Source organism: Hippichthys cyanospilos, chromosome 2 (genome assembly GCF_059441005.1).
Source record: "Hippichthys cyanospilos isolate Australia breed blue-spotted pipefish chromosome 2, RoL_Hcya_1.0, whole genome shotgun sequence".
Lineage (NCBI taxonomy): Eukaryota > Metazoa > Chordata > Actinopteri > Syngnathiformes > Syngnathidae > Hippichthys > Hippichthys cyanospilos.
The window spans coordinates 14,818,481-14,842,083 of record NC_142370.1 but is presented as its reverse complement, the minus strand read 5'-3'; the positions used below and the strand labels follow the sequence as shown (position 1 = coordinate 14,842,083).

The following is a 23,603-nucleotide window of genomic DNA, read 5'->3' as shown; positions in this document are numbered from 1 at the left end:
ATCCCTGTCTGAAACCATTTAATGGAACTCGCCAGCGTGTGAGGTTAGTAATGAAATTCTCATTAGTTGAGTTATCAAACAACAAATCAAGCTGGTTCATACAACGAATACATAAACAGCACAGTGTATACATGTTTAAATGGAACACAATTTACTTCCTGCATTACTGTGAAATTCAGTCTATTTGATAATGAAATGTACATTGAATTACCTGAATGCTATATTCAGAAGTGAAAAAAGTCTACAACACGGTATAGAAAATTCATTCAAACATGCAGGTTTAACTGTAGCCGACTGTAAATCTCTGTTCCAAATCAGATTAGACTTCCTTCAAAGGAAAATTAGTGCCTTTAAATGAATGTCTGTCCATTTAGAATGCCTACTTTTTTTGGACACAAGTGTACTTTATTTTACCTGTATCCATGGGATCTTCTCATCTTTCTTGTAAAATGTCCATCTGTACAAACTTGGATGAGCAAAATAGGCAAGCACAAGGGGTGTGCTCCGGTAATCCTTGTTTACCATAAATTCTAAACCACACCTCTCTCTTTTGCATGTCTGAGCAGTGAGCACACGATTTATAGTGAAACAGAGTACGGGTAAAGTGTGCGCTGCATATGCAAGTGGGTTGATAGCCCAGTCATGAAATACAGTATCTCCATTTTATTATTAGCAACCTGGCACAATTTTCGACTGTTTTTTTTAAAAATTATTATTATTTAACACACACACCCCCATCCCAACCACTGTTAATCTACTTTATGAGCCAAGACTACCACTTTGTGGCACCTAGTTAATGAAAAACCACAAAACAGGTGAATGAATTCTTTATTTATTCTTCAGTGAATATTGGTTCTACAGAAAATGTGACCAGGTGATGATTTGAAAATGATTTAGCACATGGACCCAGTTGAAAATAATGTCACTATTTGACCCGTAAATTCAGCTAGATCAGTCATCCGATTGAAATACAATAATAATTGCAAGTGGTTGTTCCTCCATGAGCAAGGGTTCGGTTTGAGGTTTGGATAATGTGGATTCTTTCTCTGACACAGAAGGAGGAATGTAATGACCGCTTCATATCAAGTTAGAGTTGACGACGACATATAACAATTTATATTTTAACGCTATACCTCAAAAATATGGAGTCAGATGTAATTTAAATCAGGGAAGAAATGCTCAAATAATAAGAAAGAAAAGATCAATTTAAATTCAATTCAATTTGGACACAATGCAGTCAGTTTGAATAGTGAAAGAGGTGAGTTATATTTGATCATGTGATCTCATCTGATCATGTGATCTCATCTCCTTGAGCCATCTTGTGAAAAGTCCACTGCGGGAGCTTCTGAAAAGAGGCACGTACTTGACAAATTGATCTTTGACCGCAGTTACCTCATTCAAAATGTCTTTTATTTATGTTTGTTACTGTCAAAGGAATACAAAACAGCTAATTTAACTGATTTTATGTTTGGATGTGTCCAAACTTATTTGAAAGATCATTCATTTCACCAAAGTGTTTCAGAGGAGGCCACATTTTTTGAACTGTTTCTAATGAAGAACGCAACAAAGTCACAGCTTGCTGACAATTAGTTCTGCATATTTTACCGTACCCAACACAACTTCATACTGCAGCACTAATTGTGACCAAGTACACTCCCTTCCAAAAGCGTCAAATAGTGAGGTCTGAAAAGACCTGAGACCTAAAAAAAAAAATATATATATATATATATATATTTATAAATGAGAGATCAAAATGTGTAGATATCATTTCAATATGACCTTTTTTTCAGAGAAAAAAGTACTGGAAAATTTGACTGATCTATGCAATGTGTTTTGTAGCCCAAGTGCGTCTGTGTGTTTTGTTGCATTGTACATTTTGTCTAGGCAAAACAGCAAAGTTATTTTGACTTGGTAGGCTAACTAAAAAAAATGAATAAAAAAAAAATCAAAATATGCGGCCAAAATCAAGTGTCCTCTACAGTGGACTAAGGAATATGTGGTGTCTCATCTCAGGTCTCAACAGCCACAGACATGGAATGCCTAAGATTATTGGGAAAAGGAAGAATGTGCTTTGGATCACATACTTTCAAGTTCAAAAGGGAAACAGTGGAGAGGCAGTGTCACTGGATGGCAAATTGCATTATAGAGTTTGACTTAAGGAACCAAAAAGTAAAATTCTCTGTGTTAATACCCGAATAAACGAAAATGAACAAAAAAAAATACATTGCAGTAAATAGTATACATTCATCACATTAGCAGGTTGTATGATTGTTCACAGACAGCATTAGAATAAAATGTTATTGGGAAATATTCAGATTTGAATTGTTGATTTATAGAAATTAATGCTCCGGGTCTCAAATGTTACGTTTATGTCAATGCATTGTTATGTAACTGATATGTTCAAGTGCATTTCTACCCCCCCCCCTCCCCCACACCTCCACCACACACACACACACGCATACACGTGCACACACACATACACACTTGCTGGATAGATTGGCAAAAACCATGAGTTTGTTGAGCTCACGCAAAGCCCTGAATTCCATGGGAAAAGGTGGCTATGATTTCTGTGGGCAGGCATGACATAGTTTTGTTTAAAAAAAACTTGCAAGATTTCACAGTGTTCTCTCAATTACATCAAGACCATGGTTGTATGTCTGGACCGCACCCAAGAAAAAGAAAACGTTCCCCCCTCACTTGCTGCAGTCACTAAGCAGTAAACAATATCATCATTATCTTTAGAAATGATACTGTACTGTATATGCAGACCGGTGGATCCACCGATCCGGTGGTGCCGTAATTAGCACGTCTACCTCACAGTTCAGGGCCCTTGGTTCAAATTCACCTCGCTCCGACCTTCCTGTGTGGCGTTTGCATGTTCTCCCCGAGCCCATGTGGGTTCTCTCTGGGTGCTGCCTCCCACACTCCAGGTGCATTGGACATTAAACTAAATTTTCCTCAAGTGTGAATGGTTGTTAGTTTCTGTATGCCCTGTGATTGGCTGGCAACCAGTTCAGGGTGTCCTCCGCCTACTGCCTGAAGTCAGCTGGGATAAGCACCACCAAGCTTGTGACCCTTGTGATGATAAGTGGCTCAAGAGAATGTATGGATGTATTGATGTGCATACTTTAAATTGTATCCTTTTTATTATTGACAACTGAAAAAGCAATATAAATTAAGACTTAATTTAGCTTTTTACAGGGTTTATACAGGTTACAGGTTAGTCTGAATCTGAAAAAAAAGGTCAAAGTACATCAAAGGCGCTGAAATTAAAATGTCAATGCTTTCTAAAACTAGAAACTTTGCATTTTAATTGCTAAAAAAGCAGTAGTGAATCAATAAATAATAGGTGTAAAATGATCTGGAACATTAACGCAAGAGCACCAGTACCTTAAACATTTAAACCTAAAGAAAAAGGTATAAAACGTTGTGCAAATACAATTCACACAACAAAAGCAAAGCCTGTTCCCGGGGTAACATCACTTGTTACGGCTAATGTCCTTTTAAAATAAAATGAGGTGACAAAAGCCATCAATCAAGCATTAAAAAGGAGAACTTGGCAGATTGTTGGTGTCCACTTTTTCTTTGAATTTTCACTTCAGGGACAAATTGTGCCGAGTCAGAACACTCTTATACAGCAACCTTCCGAAAGACTTTCTAATGACTTTCAGAAGAAACTCCAACTGATTTTTAACAACAAACTAATATTTCACAGTCTGTGCTCTTTGGCTTACTGTAATTTCTCAAAACCTGCACTTTTTAATTTACAGTTCTCCCCTCCAGATGCATGAAATGTCTGCTCTAAATAGTGGGCATATTGCGGGTTACATTTCCACATCATCCCCATGACGCAATATGAAGCGCTAACCAACAGGTGGCAATATTTCCTAAGGCAAAGGAGGAGACTTTTTCAGTTTTTTTTTTCAACGCTCTCCTGTTATATACAGCAGAATACTCCTTGAACTGATGACAATAACAAGGTCGTATTGAAGAAGCAATTCGCGTGGGAAAATATAGCTTAAGTGATCGGCGGGTTGCATTTTTCTTCTTCCATATGAGAGCAGGTGGCCTTGTCCTCCTCGCGGGTGGGTTGTTGACGTCCTGGAAGGGTTCTTCTAATGCCACCATTGCACGTCCATTGTGCTGAAGCCGAACCAACAGGAAGCGAGAAAAATTGATTGAAAGAAGCTTCAAAGACACGCAGCTGTCGTGTGCTTCTAACACGAGACGAGCCATAGGTCTCTTTATTCGGAACAAAATTTCGACATGTGTTTGACCATCTGTCCTATTTGTCCTGTCCATCAATTGGGTTTTAAGAAAAAGCAAAATATGAGATGGGATTTGACCTCAAGGGCCACCTGCGGAACGTCGTAATAATGATGGTGAGTATCTGTCATCTTCTCCTCGACGGGTGTCATCCTTAAATTATAAAGCATAACGCGCAAGAGAACGTTGTGATGTATTATCGCTGGGCGTAATGAACAGGTTAAATATGAAATTCTGAACGCCAGCCATGCAAAAGTACGATCATACGTCATGTAAAACTGTAGTCCTTCAGTGATTTCCATCAGTCGCATTTCATGAAACTACGTGTGATATCTTAATTCAACCTGTTGTGGGCTTGACAATTCTGCGCGTGATGAGTCCACAAGTCAAACAAGCAATTCACTTTCAAGGCACGGTTCTCGAATCAATGCATGCGCCCGTGACTCATTCATTTTGTCTCCAATTGGGTAGGTGTGAATTTAGGATATTATTGAATCATTGCCGCACACAAAATGGACGAAAAATAACGTCGGGTATCCTATATTAGCCTCCTGTCAGGCACCATGACGTCAGGCCAAGATAAAACGACGAGACAAATAGAAATAACCAACAAACTAGGCATGGTCTGTATTGTCGTTCATAGAAAATAAAAGCTATTTGTATATTTTCAGACAAGTGGCCGCTCCCTTTTTAGAGACGAACTGAGAGCAAATAGACACACGGCTGGCGTGGACACGCCCAGACTCCTTTCAGGGGTTCACTCGCAAACGCATCTTCAAATATAGAATTGTCGCATGTGCCGCTCTTATTGTTCGTGCAGTGGTTTTGTTGTTTATTCAAGGACTTGTTTTGAATCATTAATGCTTTGTGAAATCGCTCGTTGGTTTAGGGATAGGTGTCATTTCACGGCGTAGAACGACACCATGTGGTTTTCTAGGCCTGGATTTGGACCACTGAGTTTTCACTAATTGGTTTCAAAGCTTCGATTGATATTATGAGTTGGCTTGGAGGAAAAGGGTATTCTGTATACGAATGGGGAACTAGTTGGTGACAATAAAGCACAAGCTTGTGTCAACTATATAATGCCCAACAGTGCTGTGTAAAACCACATGCAGTGGTTTCTCAAAGTACCTCACTTGATTAGGCATTGTAATTTCCTAGGAACGTTCTAGAACTGGTCATCTGAAAATGCAAACAGTTAGAATATTAGTATCACAATGAGACACGTTTTTAATCGTAAAATGCTGCGCATCAATATATTTTGATACTGTACATTTATATTAATTTTCCCGGCCTGGTGGTGCAGTGGTTAGCACATCCACATCACAGTTAAGGACCTTGAGTTCAATTCCAGCTCGATCCGCGTGGGTTCTCTCCGGGCAGTCTGGCTTCCTCCCACACTCCAAAAACATTCAAGGTTAGTTCAATTTTATTTAATTGTCCTTAGGCGTGATTGGGTCCGTAAATGGTTGGTTGTAATTGTAATTGTTTTTTAACTACATACCAATGATTTTTCATGTCATAAACATGCTTTATTTAAAAAAAAAAAGATGAACTAATGTGCTCTGCAGTTATTTGTATAATGTTTACAACTGTTTCATTTAAAGACGTAATTAACCTACACTAACTTTAACTATAGTAATGTGAGTGTATTAAAAAAAATGTTGCATCTCATTACTTACTAAAGCGACATGTTTTTTTCAAAGTGATGGTTGTTCTAGTACTAGTCTGTTTGAGCTCATCATGCTCAAGTCTTTCTCAAGGGAAAACATTTGGAGACTCCTGATTTACATAATACTGTACACCTTTGTTGTGAACCATTATCAAGCTACAACCTTTTTAAATAGTGATCTGAAAATACATAGGAAAAAAAATCACAGACTCCTCTTTTTAACCGTCTTATAATTTTGCCAAACTCACAATCAGCGTTGCCAAGTGCTCAGGTATTGACTCAGCCATAGGACATTTGCAAGCTGAGCTCTTAACAGCTTTGATGTCATTTTCAGTCCTAATTCATATTCCACACACATAGTATTAATCAGAATACTGTACTATATTGAGACTAGTAGCGCTGCATAAAACATATCGTTGTGAAGAAAATGCCTGGGTTAACTGAGAGTCCGCATGTCTAGAAGAAGGTGAGGTAGGAGAGAGAGAATTCTGGAACAAGCTAGACGATGTGATCCAGAACATCCGAGGCAGAGAGAGTACTGGGCATTTGCGTGCAGAGACAGATGGTGGTAGAGGTTGTTAAAAGATGGAAATGGCTGTTGTGAACATTTTCTTCCAGAAGATGCGGAAACATAGGGTAACCTACAAAAGCGGCAGTCGGAGCAGACAGGCTTATTATAATGAAGGAAGCGGGAGTGTATGTCGATACTAGATAGCATAGTATGGTCTGTAAAATGACTGTTGATGGTAAGGAAGGTTAAGATTACCGGTAATATGAATTTGGCAGGAAGGCCAAAAAAAGAGGCAAATATTGTAGTGTTTGTCTGGATACCGACGTAAACATGTTGACTGGAATGAGTAATGTACTGAATATACCTGTACTTTGAGGAGTTCATGAACAGAGAGAAGACAAAGAGGAAATCGATGGAGCAGATAGGAACAGTGATTAGGGGTAAGGGGTAAGTAGTTATCAAGGCACTAAAGAGGACAAATAACGGGAAAGTACATTGCCCTAATGGCCTACCTGTGGTGATGTATGGAAGGATGCTGGAGAAGTGACTGTCATGTTTTTGTTCAAGCTGTTAGAATTCTATAGCAGTTGTTTACAACCTTTCATCCAAGTACTGGTACCCCCTAACCAACAGAAATTATTTATGGGGGGGATTAGGGAAAAAAAAAAAAAAAAAAACTAGTACTGTGGTATCTATGTGTGATTTGTTGAAGTTTGGAACTGCATTTGTAGTGATATCTCAAGGTGGATTTTATTCAGCAGCTCCAGACGATAGATAATGCAACATGATGTATTTTATTTCTGGCTTGTCTGCCAGAAAATTGCATCACTAAAGACAATGCACATCCTTACGAAAATAACAAAACAGGGGAATACAATATTTTGAAAATGACTCACTGTAATACAATTAGCAAGAACTTGCGTCATGATGCACCATACCAATTAATTTGACCTCAATTGCTCCTGTCACAGCATCAAAAAGCATTAGTTCCTTATACCTGCAGAAATCCCTTTTAATTTCATGTACACCCCTGAAGCGCCTTCACGTACCCCCATGGGTACACGTTACCCCATTTTTGAACCACTGTTCTAGAGGGTGAACGTATTCTTAAAGAATTGAGGAAATTATGCACAGTTTCAAGAACTGCACGAGCAAGAATATACGAGTTTCATGCCCAGGATTACAACCTCAGATGTATGTTTTTTGAGTGTTATGGGAGAATCGTGGAACAATCTCCCGGTATCAGTACTATATCAAAAATTTGGGGGGTAAAAAAAAATGGCACAATTATTTCCCAAAATTGGTACTTGGGGAAAAAAGACACTAACACTAGAGCGTTACAACATCTGCGATGTGGGTGAAGTTGAACTTTTCCTGTATAAATAAATCAAGTCAGGATGTTTTTGTTTTATTCATGGCTATCTAATTCTATTAAGGAGTTTGTGCACATTTTGAGCCATCTTACTTGATCAAGCCCATTCATTGAGGTGTGATGTGATGTGACCCGCTTGGCGGCATGGGAGGCAGTGCACATTTCCTTCATTTGAAATTCAAAAGACTGTTAAGTATTGAACAATATTTATATGGTTGATTGGATCTCGAGCTGTCAAATGATGTCAAGCTTTTACCCTATACAGGTTTTTATGTGTGAAAGCAAAAACAAAAGCATGTTAATGACGCTTAGATCCCTTGCGCCACTTAACAGGCAGATGCTTCTAGTTGAATATTTGCTTTATGGTTTATAATTTGCTCAGTCTTTGTGGTTCAAATGTAGAGGACGATAATATATTAAACCTTGACATCTCAAGACATTAAGTGTATTAAAACACAAAAAGACATTTCAAAGTCAGTCCCAAAGTTCATCCCAACATCTTTGCATTCTGTACATCTTGGCGTTCAACAACAAAAAACCCAACATATTATTATGCACGGTATCATATGGCACAACCCAATTATTAACCCTTAATTCCCCTTTGTGCTGCAGCTCCCTCATCCAACTAAGCCACTCTCGACCTAACAGAGCAGGATGACAAAATGGCCCAGTTGCTGGTACCGCCTGGTCCCGACAGCTTTCGCCCCTTTGTCCCGGAGTCTCTGGCCGCTATTGAAAGGTGCATCGCTGAAGAGGAGGCCCGGAGACCACGGGCAGATCGCCGCAGCGACTGCGACGATGAAAATGGGCCCAAGCCCAACAGTGACTTGGAGGCAGGAAAATCACTTCCTTTCATCTATGGTGACATCCCTCCAGGTTTGGTGTCCACTCCTCTGGAGGATTTGGACAGCTATTACAGCAATCAGAAGGTCTGTCTGAATCAATCACTAAATTGTCCGACCAGCCGGGTTCTGTTGAGGGGATGGGCGAGCGAAGTAGTTTAGATTTGGTGAAGCGAGATACAGTGCACAGGGTGGCCCGGCGTGTATACTATGTCTGCCATGTTTGTTCACTGTGTGAGTTGGACATGTCGCCATGATAGCAGCACAAAAAGTATCGTGGGATATTTTACCAGCCAAACCTCACAAGCATCCAGCAAATGAATAGCTGACAAGAACATTTGGATATTTCGTGCGTTCTTGCTTTATGGACTTGAGACTGAAATCAGGCTTTCAGACTACTGTTTAGCATGATTAAACACATTCACTATCACATACAATGGACTTTTATTAATACTCATTCACTGACAGCCATAGACTCCTTTCACCAAGAAAAAAGTGTTCTGACTGTTTTTTTTTAAATAGCAGTACAAAAAAGGTAGCTTTCACAAAATGCAGCCATGGATAACAAAGTGTGCTGATGTCCTATCTAAAATGGGGCACTGACGTGATCTACTGACGGAAGTAACGTTAGTTCAAAATTGATAGTAGCGCAGGATCAGACAGTCCCTGGACCATCCCTGTTGAAAACATAACGGACAAGGATAAATGTCATTGCCAGTGATTTGAGAATATACATAACATCATCTTTCAATGTTTTCTCTATTTCTGGTTTCCATTTCAGACTTTCATAGTATTGAATCGCGGGAAGGCAATCTTCCGTTTCAACGCCACTCCTGCCTTGTACATCTTAAGTCCCTTCAACCCGCTTAGGAGGATAGCTATTAGAGTTTTAGTACACTCATATCCTTTTTAAAATGTGCTATTGGCTATTCAGATTGGAGCATTTATTCAGACAAAACAAGATTCAGATGTTCTGGATGCCAAAATAACGTTTCGTGAGCACCAGGCATATCTGGACTTTACTACACTTCACTGTGCATGTAAATAGAAGTGATGAAAAAACTAACATGTACATTTCCAGTACAGTGGACCCCCGCTACACGAAGTAAATCTCTTCCGGGGTTGGGATCTTAAGGTGAAATTGTTGTATGGCGGGCAATAGAAACCAATAGTAATTAGCTAATGCATATAAAACCCCAGGTAAAAACATAAAAATTGCATATACAAATTAAAATTTCTCACCAAAATAGTACAGTGCCACTTATATGTAATGTACCTGGATACAATTAAGTAACATCAAAAATAAGAAAAAATATTTTTTATTTACCTTTGAGAGACGTTGACTTGAGCTACTTACGGCCATAATCCCCAGCAAGGGTAGCCTGGCCCAGCCTTCTTCGTATTCCTTAATTATCTCCAGATTGGTTTCCATATTAATCATCTTACTCCTCCCTTTAACACCACTAGTAATCTTGGGACCCATGGCTAACCAATTAAAGTTGGAATTAAGCACTGAATTGCACAACAAATATGATATTGTAAGCACTCATACGAGATCAAGTCTTTCGCACGTCGGCATCTTGGTGACACCGACTAATAGAAACTAAGAGCAATTACCTAAAAATGCCTGATGAGGGAGGCAAAACAACATAAACAAAGCCACCCCAACAGGTCATGACAGTTGTTGATATCATAAAGCGTAAAAATGCTGTAAAGAGGCGATGAAAATACTTAGTATTCCACTTTGTAACATGAAAAAAATGCAAGCCTGGGACGCTGTAACCTGGGGGTCCGCTGTATATGCTTTCACAGTAACATGAGGGAAACCAGGCCTGCGCCCTGCAACGGAAGCAATTTTGAGTGCCCTTATAAAGTTATACTTTAGTGAGAGTTTGAATTAAAGAATAGTTTAGATGGACTGGGATTGTGATGTGTCAGGGTTGGATGGGTTTCTTTGTGTTTGATTTTAGTTTTCAGTACATATGAAGATCAATTTTCCATTGTGTTCCTTGACTTGTCTTTCAACGATGTTCAGCATGTTGATTATGTTCACCATCCTAACCAACTGTGCTTTCATGACCTTAAGTAACCCTCCAGAATGGGCCAAGAATGTAGAGTAAGTCTCTTTTTGTCTTTTTTTCCATTTGAGTCATTGATAATGTGTCTTTATTGGCTTGTTTGGTAATGTACTGTAGGATTCAAGTTTAGCAGTACTTTTCTTTCTAATTGCATGTACAACGTCATATGAGCTCATTAGACCTTCCAAAACAATTGGCTGGTGCATCCAATTTCCTTATTTATTTATTTGCTGTAAGACTGAAACCATTGGGTCAAAGGTTGTTGATGAGACAAAAGATGCAGCTTTCCTTGAATTTGCATTATTTGTCATGCATCTATTTATGAGCATTGTTTGTAAAGATTACAGCTCATGTCCCAGCCGAAAGCAGGAAGTTGAGTTGCAGTAAGTAACAAATCCATTTCAGTAATTGACTGCAGCTTGGTGAAGTGCTACTACCACAAATGAAAATACATTTACAAGCTATTGATTTCTTTATAAGTGCTCACTTTTTGAAAAACACTCTGCTAGAGTAGTAAAACCCTCATCTTACCAAATTGCTCTGCCTTTGGTCATTTTGGCAAACACCGCAGGTGACTTGAGCATGATTGGTCACAAACAATATAATTATCACCTGGTGCACAAAACAATGCAAAGTTATGTAGCTACTGTCTTTAATATGCAATTTGTCATTTCTTATTGGCAGATACACATTCACTGGAATTTACACATTTGAGTCCCTCATAAAGATCCTGGCAAGAGGCTTTTGCATGGGGAAGTTCACTTTTCTGCGCGACCCTTGGAACTGGCTGGATTTTAGTGTAATCCTCATGGCGTAAGTATTTTGATGCTCTTACACTTTTACTGCTAGTCACTGAGTGTAAAAACAAGAGGTGGATTATTGGCAATATATTGTACTTAATTGAAACCAAGCTCCACAAGATGTCATCATTTATTCGTTGCCTCAATAAATGTACCCTATATAATAAGGTGCACTTGTCTAGAAAAATCTAAATCCAACCTCTTTTTTTCACGTGTGCGTGTTCAAGTCTCACCTATGCATCGATCCATTTTCTCGACTTATTCTTACGAGGGTCGCGGGGCCCCTGGTGTCATGATCCGTCTGTGTTTTGTTGTGGGTTTTGGGTTGTTTAGTTTAAGTTATAGGTTCTCTGTGTTTTCCCCCGCGTGTCATTACTGTAAATTTACCTCACCTGTCGCCCATGTGTGTCCTCCAGTCATTTTCCCCGCCCCTTGTTGTTCCCAGGTGTCTTGCGTCTTCATTAGTTCTGTTAGTATTTAAGCCCCAGTGTTTTGCCTCATCCCTTGTCGGGTCTTTGTACATCTTTCCCTCGCCGTCTTGCCTCGCGCTGCCCTGATCCCATCCTTCCCTTGCTGCCTCCCGTTCCTTGTTGCCCCCAGTAAGCTTCAGTTTAGCGTTTTTGTTTGTACTTTGTATTTTTCGGTTCTTTCAACCCAGCCTTTGTTATCATTAAATCACCCTCACTTGAGCCTTACCCCAGTCAGTCCTGCATTTTATTGGTTCCGCCTTTCCCGCATCCCGCACCTCCTCAAACCGACATGCCCCACCGTGACATCTGGTGCCTATCGTAACTGTTCTGGGCCAGTGTATAGGCACCCTCAACTGGTTGCCAACCAATCGCAGGGCACACGTAAAGTCATTTTTGAGTGTCCAATATACCTACCCTGCATGTTTCTGGAACAATGGGAGGAAATCAAAGTACCTGGAGAAAACCCATGCAGACACAGGGAGAACATGCAAACTCCACACACGACCTCTATACTGCGAGGCAGACATCCTAACCAGCCTCCCACCGCGCCGCTAACCTCACATGTTACATGTACAAATAGGGAGAGGAATCAAAAACTGACAACTAGTGAGGATAAAGAAACATAAGTAAATCCATATCAAGTACTTGTTTCACCATTGTGTTTGTGAAGTTGAAATGCGTGGATTGAATTTCAACAATTTTTGAAGAAAATCATGTCACAAATAACATACTTATGGTTACATTCTGCGAGAACATGCTGTTCCTAGTTGTACCCAAAAAATGTACCTGATTTACAGCTAACTTTTTTGAAAGATCGTAGTACCATAGTAGTAGCACAGTGACCCAAAGTAGCAAAGTAGGACTCTAGAAGGTGAAATTCTCTCAAATGTGTTATAAAAGGCTGATTTTCATTCTTAATGATGTCCACAGCCTTGAGTCAAATGGCGAGATTGAATCACACGTTGTGCCATCGTCTTTCTTTTTGCTATAAAACTAATCCTCACAATCAAGTTCTGAAAACCGCCTGATCTGATCCTCACAAATGATTATTAAGGCTGACTTAGACAGAAAGTGTTTGAAATTCAAGGACACGCACTTCAACTTTGTTAGCAAAGGATGTTCAATTCCAACACATCAATCCATGCAATTCCACACCTTTTCCAGCTTTCCTCACCATCCCTTGGTGAGAAGCATCTTTGTCAGAAATCACACTTATTCATCGCCGCGGATACGTTGATTGCAGTCTTAGGATAGATCCAACACCTAGCGAGTTCAGACTAGCCTGGACAGCTGGAACTTTCACTGTACAATCCCATGAGGAACGATGTGTTGCTTGAATACTTTTTAAAACAAACAGGACCATAGTCGTTAATGTGCACACGCAAATGCAATTTTAGGGATGGAAACCAAAAATAATCCGTCACACTAAATCCCCACCGTCCAGAATTTTTGGGTTGTCGCGCTTATTGAATGTCATTCTCCATGCTGCTTCTTTTAACGTCATCGATTCATTGACTCCAAGCTGAAGAGCTTGATGGCCTTTTTTAGTCGCCAGGTTGATTGACCTTCAATTTGAAGCCTGTGCCGCAGCCATTGCTTTTTCATTTTAGGTGATGATAGTGTGCGCCTGAACAAGAGTTCATTTGAGCTCATCGAAAAATTAAATTAACAGCAAAGATAATTTTGCAGAGTTAAAAAGAAGCTCAGCTCCTCTGATCGATGAGTAAGGGGATTTAAGGTGGGGCATGAAGTCTCGTCAAAATGTTTAGAATAAATCTTGGGATTGTAAAGCTTTGCTATCCAGGAGCTAAAATGCTCTGCCCACTGAACTTAAATTGGAGCAACGTGTAAATGTCTCTAACGGGAAAACAGTGGCCTGAAGTCGAGCCGAGTTGTGAGTTCTCTCAGTGTACAGGCAATGTAATTGTGTAATATTCTTGTGTATGTATATATATATATTTATTTTGTTTAATTTAATTTAATTTTATATATATATATATATATATATATATATATATATATATATATATATATATATATATATATATATATATATATATATTTTTTTTTTTATTGCATCATCTTAACGTTGCTAATTTGAGCAGATATACATTGTTTTGATTGATGCGAACTGTCCCTTTCAGATAAATCAGTATAAATGTGCATGTGAATGTAGCTATTCTCCTTGAAAATGCTAAATAATGCTTCAGGTATTTTTTTCTTTTGCTTCTGTCAGTGTACACGATGTATTACTTATATGAGATCTTTTGTATAATCTCTAATGTCTGTGCGTGTTTGTGATCATTCTTGAGTGATGCAATGTGATAATTGTGCATTTAATTCTGCAGGTATATAACAGAGTTTATAAACCTAGGCAATGTTTCAGCTCTGCGCACATTCAGAGTATTGAGAGCTTTGAAAACTATCTCAGTCATACCAGGTAAGGCTGACCTAGTTTATCCTCTTGTGTGTGACCATTTGTTGCTCCCTTCCCTTTTCCATGACCCCCCCTCCCCTTTTGCTTTGTTACGCTTCGGGCGTGGGTGTCGGTGTTGTGTGCGCGTGAACGTGTGCATCCCCAAAACACCTTGCTACTCCCCGAACCCCCTCCCCTGCCTCGCTACATCCTCCCTTACAGATATATCACAGAGTTTGTGGACCTGGGCAATGTATCAGCGCTGCGAACCTTCAGGGTTCTGCGGGCCCTGAAAACTATATCGGTCATCCCAGGTGAGCACACCTTCAAGACCAAAAGGGCGATTGAAATGCTCACTGCAAAGTGGCGTTTTTTTGGGAACATCTACTCACTTTTGAGCTCATTTTCACTGCAGCCAAGCCTGACAGCTCTGTTTTGCCATCTTCCATGTTGCCCTACAAAAAATGAAAAAAAAAAGCTGGAATCCAGCTCCAATCTGCATAGATTGAAAGGATTCCTAGCTTTTAAGACATGTAGAAAGGCAGAACTCTGTTCTTGATCTTGCCTTTGGAGCCACCTATGGATTTTTTGCTTTTTACTTGATGCATGAGACTAGGCAAAGGAAAGTCTTTCTGATGGCAAGCTAATTCATGTGTGTGCATTTATGTGTTTGTCAAGTGCGTAATTCCTGTTTGAGGCATGCTGTGTTCTTGTAATTCATTCAAAGCACCTTTCATTGCATAGATCAAAAGAAAATACAGGATATTACCCATTAGGCTATTCTATCTACTGTCATAGCTCTGCACACACTGCCCCCCCCCCCCCCCCCCCCCCCCCAAAAAAAAAAAAAAAAAAAAAAACTGATTCCCAAGAAATGCTGATAAACCTCTGGCTAAGTCTGAGGAGAACCCATTATTTTATTACTTAAATCATATATTAAGTAATACTTGTCTTTGCATTTCTCATGGTGTGAACTGTATTCTCCTGAGCCTATTGATTTGTGTCCGCTGTTGTGTCGATTTTGTCCCAGCAAGACAGCAATGTTAATTACATCCTACCAAAACACATGACAATGGAAAGGATTTCCTCTACTGATCGTATTAGGGGTTAGAAGGGCAGCTGCAATGAGTCAAAAGATATATACCGTAAACAAATGTCCACACATGAATAGGCTGAGTCTCGGGAGGATATATTAAAATGTTATTATCCTATTGAATTACTGTTTTACTTATTTCATGACCAATAAGTGTATTCCATGACAATTTATTTCCTTATTGTCTTTGCTGTGGCATTCCATTAATAATGGCCATGGGTGGAACTAACTTAGCGACCCTAGTGAGGATAAGCGGCTACAGAAAACGGATGGATAAATCCATATATCCGTCCGGGATGGACAGTAAATGGATGGATGAATATATACATATATCCATCTTGGAAGGATATACAGGATATACTGTACGTATTTATCCATCCATCCATTTTCAGTAGCCTATTAACCTCGCTCATGCGTCCATGCTTGGATCACATCACAAAGACCCACTTCACATCTCATAGATTCTTGGACCGTGACCTGTATCAGATTGTCTCTGATATGAATGTCCAAGAGTTCATACATACACCCTACCTAATCTGGCTAAATTTTTATTTGGAAAATTTGTTAAGATTGCTTTCTTGACAAGCTTCCATGTGACAGGTAGTGATCATTTCTCCTTGTGCCGTCTCCCACAACCCCTTACCCTGTCTTCCAATCAGGCTTGAAGACAATCGTCGGTGCATTGATCCAGTCAGTGAAAAAGCTGTCGGATGTTATGATCCTGACGGTGTTCTGTCTCAGCGTCTTTGCTCTCATTGGCCTGCAGCTTTTCATGGGCAATCTAAGGCAGAAATGTGTGCGATTGCCCACACCTGGCAATGCCACCAACAGCAGCAGCATTACTGCCGCTGATTCTAATAGTAGCCTTGCTGAATTTAACGACACGTTCCTGAACAGCTCGCGGGATAGCTTCAACTGGACCGCGTACATCAGTGATGACAGTAAGTCAAGAAAAGCTGGACAGATGCCTGCGGGTAAAAAAGATTCAAATTAGCAGGTTGATTTTTTGTCTGTCTTCGAGCACTGACACAAACAGGTCTCACAAACGGGTCCCCAAGTCTTATTTAGGTCATTGTCCAACATTAAAAAGTCATCGTTTTTATCGATAAGAGAAAAGAAGGCTTCTGAGTGATTTGGGGCAAGAATAATGAGAAAAAAAAACCATATGAAACATTCTAATAGAGCCTTTCTTGACATAGAAGAGAAAGAGTAACTGTGCCTTTTGCATTCAAATAATTATCATACAAGACAACCCACCATCCCACGCTGAAACAAAAATACAGTACTATTGAAGCGATGAAATAATTAATAATCATGATGGAGCCACCTCTTAGTTTAACTATTGAACCTGTGGAGAGTTCTTAAAAGGAATATCTGAGATGGTGGAAGGGGAAGGAGCTGTGAGACAATTCTTGCATCCTAAAATGAGATACAGGCTGGAACTATCCACGGACTAGTAAATTTAGAGGGCTCTTGTGCAAAAAAAAAAAAAAAAATACTTGTCATTTTCATTTAAACAGCACTACACTTATTAGACACCAACGCAGTTGTTGAAAAGAGATATTTAATGTAAATTACATCGACACAACAATAATGGCACAAAACCATATGTCTACTACATTGAATCAAAGTGTACACTACTGTATTTCCCCTTTAATTTCCCCTTTAATGTACTTTACTTTAGTATAAACAAAGACCCAATGGAAGACTGGTATAAAGTGGTGAAATTGAATATTTAACATTTCTGGTGTCTATTCTTTTAGATAATTACTATTACCTCCCTGGTCGAAAGGATGCCCTGCTTTGTGGAAATGGCACCGGGGCCGGGTAAGGACTTTGCTTTTGCATTTTCTAACATTCGTTGGCGTAATGTGTTATTTTCAAATGGCGATACTTGAATCTCAATCTTAAATCATCATTGTATGACAGGCTTTGTCCAGAAGGCTTCATTTGTATCAAAGCGGGTCGTAATCCAGACTTCGGATACACAAGTTTTGACACCTTCAGTTGGGCCTTCCTGTCTCTATTCCGGCTCATGACGCAAGACTTCTGGGAAAACCTTTATCAACAGGTTTGTATGGGATGTGGTTCACCACGTGAACATTTTTTGTTGCTGTGATTTCAAAAGTGATTGTTTTGTTGGCTCCATTAGACTTTACGCGCGGCAGGGAAGCCCTACATGGTCTTCTTCGTTTTGGTGATCTTCCTGGGTTCCTTCTACCTTGTCAATCTGATCTTGGCTGTTGTGGCCATGGCTTATGATGAGCAGAACCAGGCCACCATAGAAGAGGCTCAACAAAAAGAGGAAGAGTTCCAGGCAATGCTGGAGCAGCTTAAGAGGCAGCAGGAGGAAGCACAGGCAAGAATTTTTTTAGTTTGACACAAGGTTAAGGTAGGGGAGGTGCCTGTTGTTGGACAGCTAACTAGATTCGTGCATTTTACGTGTAAAAGAAAAAAACAAAGTGACATTACATCCAGGGTGACTGGGCTGTTGTTTATCAATTGTCCCATTTAAAAATACTCATGTTTGGATCCCCATCTTTAATGGAAATTTGAAAAAGACATTTTCAACAAAACTAGTTGGAAATGATGGCTGTTATACTCTGACTTGCACTTATGCTTAGCTACACAAGCATTTGTGCACAAGCGCTTTACATTAGGAGCACTAAGAAAATGCCTCCAGTGACTCCAAAGACAACTTCCAAAACCAGCTTACTCAAGGTGACATTTAAATTTGAAAAAAGGCTCAAAAAGGCAAAAGCCTAACACACATCAGCAAAGAAGGGAAATGAAGTCTGTCAAAGATATGTGTTTTCGTCTCTGTAAACTCATAATGTAGATTTGACCAAATAAATAGCACAATGTGTTTTTTAAACCAGAGACTCATTTGTCAGTGCTATGACTGCTTTCAGCTGCCAGGCTTTTTTTTCATACTCATTTGCGCCGGCCTTTCAGACGGCCGCCAGGCTGCCATGACAACAGTGTTTGGTTTTCCGATTGGCTGACAGGTTGCCGCGGCAGCGGCCACGGATAGCGGCGAGTACAGTGAGAGGGGGGGGGGCACCTCTGAGTCCTCCTCTGTGGCATCCAAGCTCAGTTCAAAAAGTGCAAAAGAGCGACGCAACAGGCGGAAGAAAAGGAAACAGAAGGAGGAAGAGGAGGGAGAGGAGAGAGGAGCATGCAACAAGTTCCATAAGTCCGTAACCGTGGACAGCATCAACAGATCCTTCCACTTCTCCATGGATGCTAACCGACTATCCTATGAGAAGAGATGCTCTTCACCCAATCAGGTACAGTACATTTTACTCTTAAGCCATAAAGGGCTTTCACTTGTACAGTAAACAAGTAAAACACACAACTCGGTCTCATTCCCATGCAGCTAATGTACGTTAAAGAGTTCGCGCCCACCTTCTTTTATAGTCACTGCTCAGTATACGTGGATCACTGCTCTCACCACGGAGGAACAGCCAAGCCAGCCTTTTCAGCTTCCGTGGACGAGTACGCGACATGGGTTCAGAAAACGACTTTGCCGACGATGAGCACAGCACCTTCGAAGAGAATGACAGCCGCCGTGGATCCCTGTTCTTGCCACGTCGCCTTGAGCGTCGCTGCAGCGCCATCAGCCAGACGAGCCTCAGGGCGTCTCGTCCCACGCTTCCCGTCAACGGCAAAATGCATTGCACCGTGGACTGCAATGGCGTCGTTTCGCTGGTCGCAGGAACTTCTGCAAACAACTCTCTGCCTGAGGTGACTCCTTTTTTTTATTGAACTATTTTTTGCGTGTTTAGGGACTTGCAAATCGAACCTAAGTAGCTAGTGTTCGAACTTCGGTCTTGCTTATCTTAAACATAAGAAAGACTGTCTTATCTCTGACTTGGTATTCATGAAACACACCTTAGACCAGGCGCCTCAAGAGTCGTCAAGATTTGACTGTTTACAATTCAGCGTTTTCAATTTCTATATTGCTCGCCGTTTGTTTTTATGTTTTCAAAGAGAAATTATAGTGTCACTAATGACGATGTGTATCTGTGTAAGGCGCACAACATAAATGCATACAATGTTTGGCAAAGGAGGCACTGCACTGTAACACCATTTATATGTGGATCACGTAGAAGTTGCTTCATGTTCAAATTGATTTCCTCTTACTGTGAAGATTTTGCCAATACCTGCAGAAACCTACTCAATTGCCACCTTTTTCCTCCAGACGTACACATACCTGCATTTGAGGACCACTAATGTACGTGCTATGGTTTGGTGACCAGAGGCCACATCATGAAGCAAATATTGAGGGAGCTCTAAATACCTTTAAAATTAGAAGCTTACGTATTTGATAAAACTGATGAAAACAAATTGTTGACTTTCAGGGTATGCATCCAAGCAAACAGACAGATTTAACTTTCTTTTGTGCCATGGAGAAGTCTTTTTATATAACTGTGAATGAATTTTGTCAAGAGATATTTTTGACCAAGGCGAACCTTTTTTTGTTTCATTCTATCAGGAATTACATCTATGCACTTGATCGCTTGTCTCAGCCTTGCATACAGAGTTTGATGTTTTAGTGAATGTAATAGAACATCTACTGGGAAATTTAGCAACTATACTGATAAACTGTTTTGTATGGTCAAGTCTGACTTTCATTATCTTGGATTGTGTCTTGTTCTAGGGTACCACTACAGACACCGAGGTGAGAAAACAACGCTCAGTTGATTATTTAGATGAACCAGGAGGCAGGCAAAGAGCCATGAGTGTGGCCAGTATCCTCACCAACACCATGGAAGGTCAGAAGCTTTACCCTTAATAGGTTTCAATTTATGCGAGAACAAAGCCCCAACCTCACTTATTGTTCACATCCCATGTGCAGAAGTATTGGCAAGAGACATTTCATGAGCTATAAAACAATATATTACAAAAAAAAAATATCGACTGATTTTCACTCCATTTCAACGTCTCCCTCTCAGAGCTGGAAGAGTCGAGACAGAAATTCCCTCCTTGCTGGTATCGATTTGCCAATACCTGTTTGATCTGGGACTGCTGCCCCGCCTGGCTTAAAATCAAGGAGTTTGTCAACATGGTGGTCATGGATCCTTTTGTGGATCTGACCATCACGATTTGCATCGTCCTCAACACCCTTTTTATGGCCATGGAGCATTACCCAATGACGAAAGAATTTAACAATGTCCTTTCTATTGGAAACCAGGTACCTGGTAACAATTCAACAACCGTCTGTCCCTTGCCTATTGCTGTATAAAAAATGGTTTCCCTTCTTTTTATAAACAGGTATTCACTGGCATTTTCACAGCAGAGATGTGTCTCAAGGTCATCGCCCTCGACCCTTACTATTACTTCCAGGAGGGCTGGAACATCTTTGACGGCATCATTGTCAGTCTGAGTCTGATGGAACTGGGTTTGACCAATGTAGAGGGTCTGTCTGTACTCAGGTCCTTCCGACTGGTAAGGAACGCGGTAACATTAAAAGAAAGAAGAAGAAAAAAGCAAAAACATACCTACCAACCATTCTACAAAATCAAATTTAATCCTGATCTTTTTTGTTGTACTTGTTCTTGATTTTACAACAGCTGCGGGTATTCAAACTGGCTAAATCCTGGCCAACTCTGAACATGCTGATTAAGATCATTGGTAACTCAGTGGGGGCTCTGGGGAACTTGACCCTGGTGCTCGCCATCATCGTGTTTATCTTTGCCGTGGTGGGCATGCAGCTTTTCGGCAAGAGCTACAAGGAGTTCTTCTGCAACATAAAAGAGGATTGCCAGTTACCACGCTGGCACATGCATGATTTCTTCCACTCCTTTCTCATCGTGTTCCGGGTATTGTGTGGAGAGTGGATAGAGACCATGTGGGCCTGTATGGAGGCAGCGGGACCAAATATGTGCCTGATAGTCTTCATGATGGTTATGGTCATCGGAAACTTGGTGGTAAGCAACTCTTTTTTTACCATTATTATGTAGTCCTGGTTGGTGACACATAGCAGTGCAGCTGAATAAACTTGACAGTATGTTTCAAGTGGACTTAACTTTTTAGAGTCTCCTGTAGTTTAATATTAGCTTGCCGTTCCTTTGGTCTTTCAGTTTTGGGCCCCCAAACGTACGTTCTTGACCACCAGGTTTATCAAGTTTTCCGCGGGAAGCCTTACTTCTGAAGACCTGTTCCGTATCTGCCAAATTGCTGCTTGTTGGAACCAAAGTTAACTTCAAACAATGTTCAGTAAAAAAAAAAAAAAAAAAATCAACAAAATGAACAATGGCCGTAGGAAAACTTGTCATATCATTTACATCTCAAGGCACAGCTGTAATCTAAAGTTATTCATTATTGATGATGCAATTAAATGTAGGGACTTTTTTGAAAGGTCATATGGAAAATTCACTTCAATTGCTATATTTTGAGCGAGTCGCATATAGTTTTGTCTGACGTAACCACGTGGCCTAATTAACAAGCCTGAAAGTGTATAGAGGCTGTATAGTGCAGGTCATTGCCTCTCAACAAGGCATTGTTAAGTAGAAAAAAGGAGTGAGAATATTGAATTGTTGATGCAGTACCGTCTTTCTGTCTTTGGTGTATTATTGTTTTAACACCTCAGTGCTTGGCTGCCTCAAAAGAGGTTAGGTAAATCAACGCACATGAGAGGCGTTTCAGTGCCTGTGATGGGTCTATTTGCTATTATAATGGATGTTAAAAGCAAAGACGACTGCAAATCCCATTAAAGTTGCCATTTAAGTGTTGATTGAATAATTTCTTAACGTCTTGGTTCTCATAGAAAAGTGGCTGGGTCAGAATAAGGACGACTATCAATTGATGACCCCTAAATTATGTCATTTAATTTTAGCCATTTATACATACTTCGGTTTATACCGTTGATTATATATTTTCAAGCTAATCTAGCATTACCAGTCATTTATGTCTTTTGATGTTCCTTCTAGGTTCTCAACCTTTTCTTGGCTTTGCTTCTAAGCTCATTCAGTGCTGACAACTTGGCTGCAACCGACGACGATAGCGAGATGAATAACTTGCAAATTGCCGTGGGCCGTATCCAACGCGGCATTGCTTATTTGAAATCTACTGTCCGACAGTTCCTCCAGAGGCTGTTTTTTGGCGGAGGTGGGAAGGGCTCCAGCTTTCATGAAGAGAGTAAACCCCTTGAAGAATTACATAGCAATGGAAAAGGCAACTGCATCACCAATCACACAACATTGGAAATGTCCAAAGACCCTAGCGGGATTTACATTTCAGCCGAGGGCAACGGGCGTCCAGGAGGAGGCCTGCTCGTCGGTAGCATGGTTGACGGGGATAGCACCGAAAAGTACCCGATAGATGATTGCCACTACATGTCATTTATTCACAACCCAAGCCTGACAATCACAGTGCCTATTGCTGTGGGCGAGTCAGACTTTGAGAACCTGAACACAGAGGATTTGAGCAGTGATTCCTCAGATGTGGAGGGCAGCAAAGAGGTAAGATTAGACTGCCGTCTTTCCGTCTTAAAGTTTTGATTTGAGTTGTATTTTAAAGATGGCTCTGGCGAAGACTGACAAATGACTTGAACCACATTTTGCCACTTAATCAGATTGTCATCAAAAGTTATGATGTGCCTAAATCCTGTCTCGTTTTTCAGCCCCAGTCATACAAATTGGTCAGATACCGTATGGTGCTATCCATGTATTTGTTTCTTGATTACAGGTTGGTACAAATCCGGATTATGTATGTTGCTACAGAAGTAGTATGCACACTCCTCAGATGAAATGCAAGATAGGTCAGGATAGAGCAGGGTGACATTTGAAGGGGATCCATAGCTTGCTCGAGGGAGCATCAGTAGTCAGGACGCAGACCAGTGTCCCTACTTTTTCAGCAGCGATACTTGAACTGTAACCTCATGGATAGCGACTGCCTCCCTACGATTACTTGAAAAACATACCAGCAAGCGTAGGTCATTGTGGAGCGCCACAGATGCTGCTAATTTAATGGAGAAATGCCTGAAGGTTTTTCCACCGTAGCTGGATCACTCTCCGCATGCCCTTGCCACATTCTGTTTTTCTGGCAACCAACATAGACCTGTCACGATAATACATTT

General features: G+C 40.4%; 1 protein-coding gene across 3 annotated transcripts in view; it reads left to right on the top strand.

Moving 5' to 3' along the window:
* Positions 1-3,979: 3,979 nt before the first annotated feature.
* Positions 3,980-23,603, top strand: part of scn1lab (sodium channel, voltage-gated, type I like, alpha b) — a 34,661-nt gene continuing 15,037 nt past the window's right edge. Inside the window, exons 1-17 of one of the 3 annotated variants that reach the window (XM_088441409.1) lie at positions 3,980-4,382; positions 8,434-8,750; positions 9,445-9,563; positions 10,690-10,779; positions 11,426-11,554; positions 14,650-14,741; positions 16,180-16,461; positions 17,284-17,347; positions 17,450-17,591; positions 17,673-17,879; positions 18,529-18,810; positions 18,941-19,267; positions 20,184-20,298; positions 20,479-20,717; positions 20,798-20,971; positions 21,097-21,453; positions 22,456-22,986. In XM_088441409.1, the coding sequence (XP_088297535.1) occupies positions 8,484-8,750; positions 9,445-9,563; positions 10,690-10,779; positions 11,426-11,554; positions 14,650-14,741; positions 16,180-16,461; positions 17,284-17,347; positions 17,450-17,591; positions 17,673-17,879; positions 18,529-18,810; positions 18,941-19,267; positions 20,184-20,298; positions 20,479-20,717; positions 20,798-20,971; positions 21,097-21,453; positions 22,456-22,986 (3,417 nt within the window). In that variant the 5' untranslated portion in view covers positions 3,980-4,382; positions 8,434-8,483. Of the gene's footprint in view, positions 4,383-5,668; positions 5,684-8,433; positions 8,751-9,444; positions 9,564-10,689; positions 10,780-11,425; positions 11,555-14,359; positions 14,452-14,649; positions 14,742-16,179; positions 16,462-17,283; positions 17,348-17,449; positions 17,592-17,672; positions 17,880-18,528; positions 18,811-18,940; positions 19,268-20,183; positions 20,299-20,478; positions 20,718-20,797; positions 20,972-21,096; positions 21,454-22,455; positions 22,987-23,603 lie in introns of those variants that run through there. The other 2 variants (XM_088441425.1, XM_088441416.1) reach the window with 2 other exon arrangements.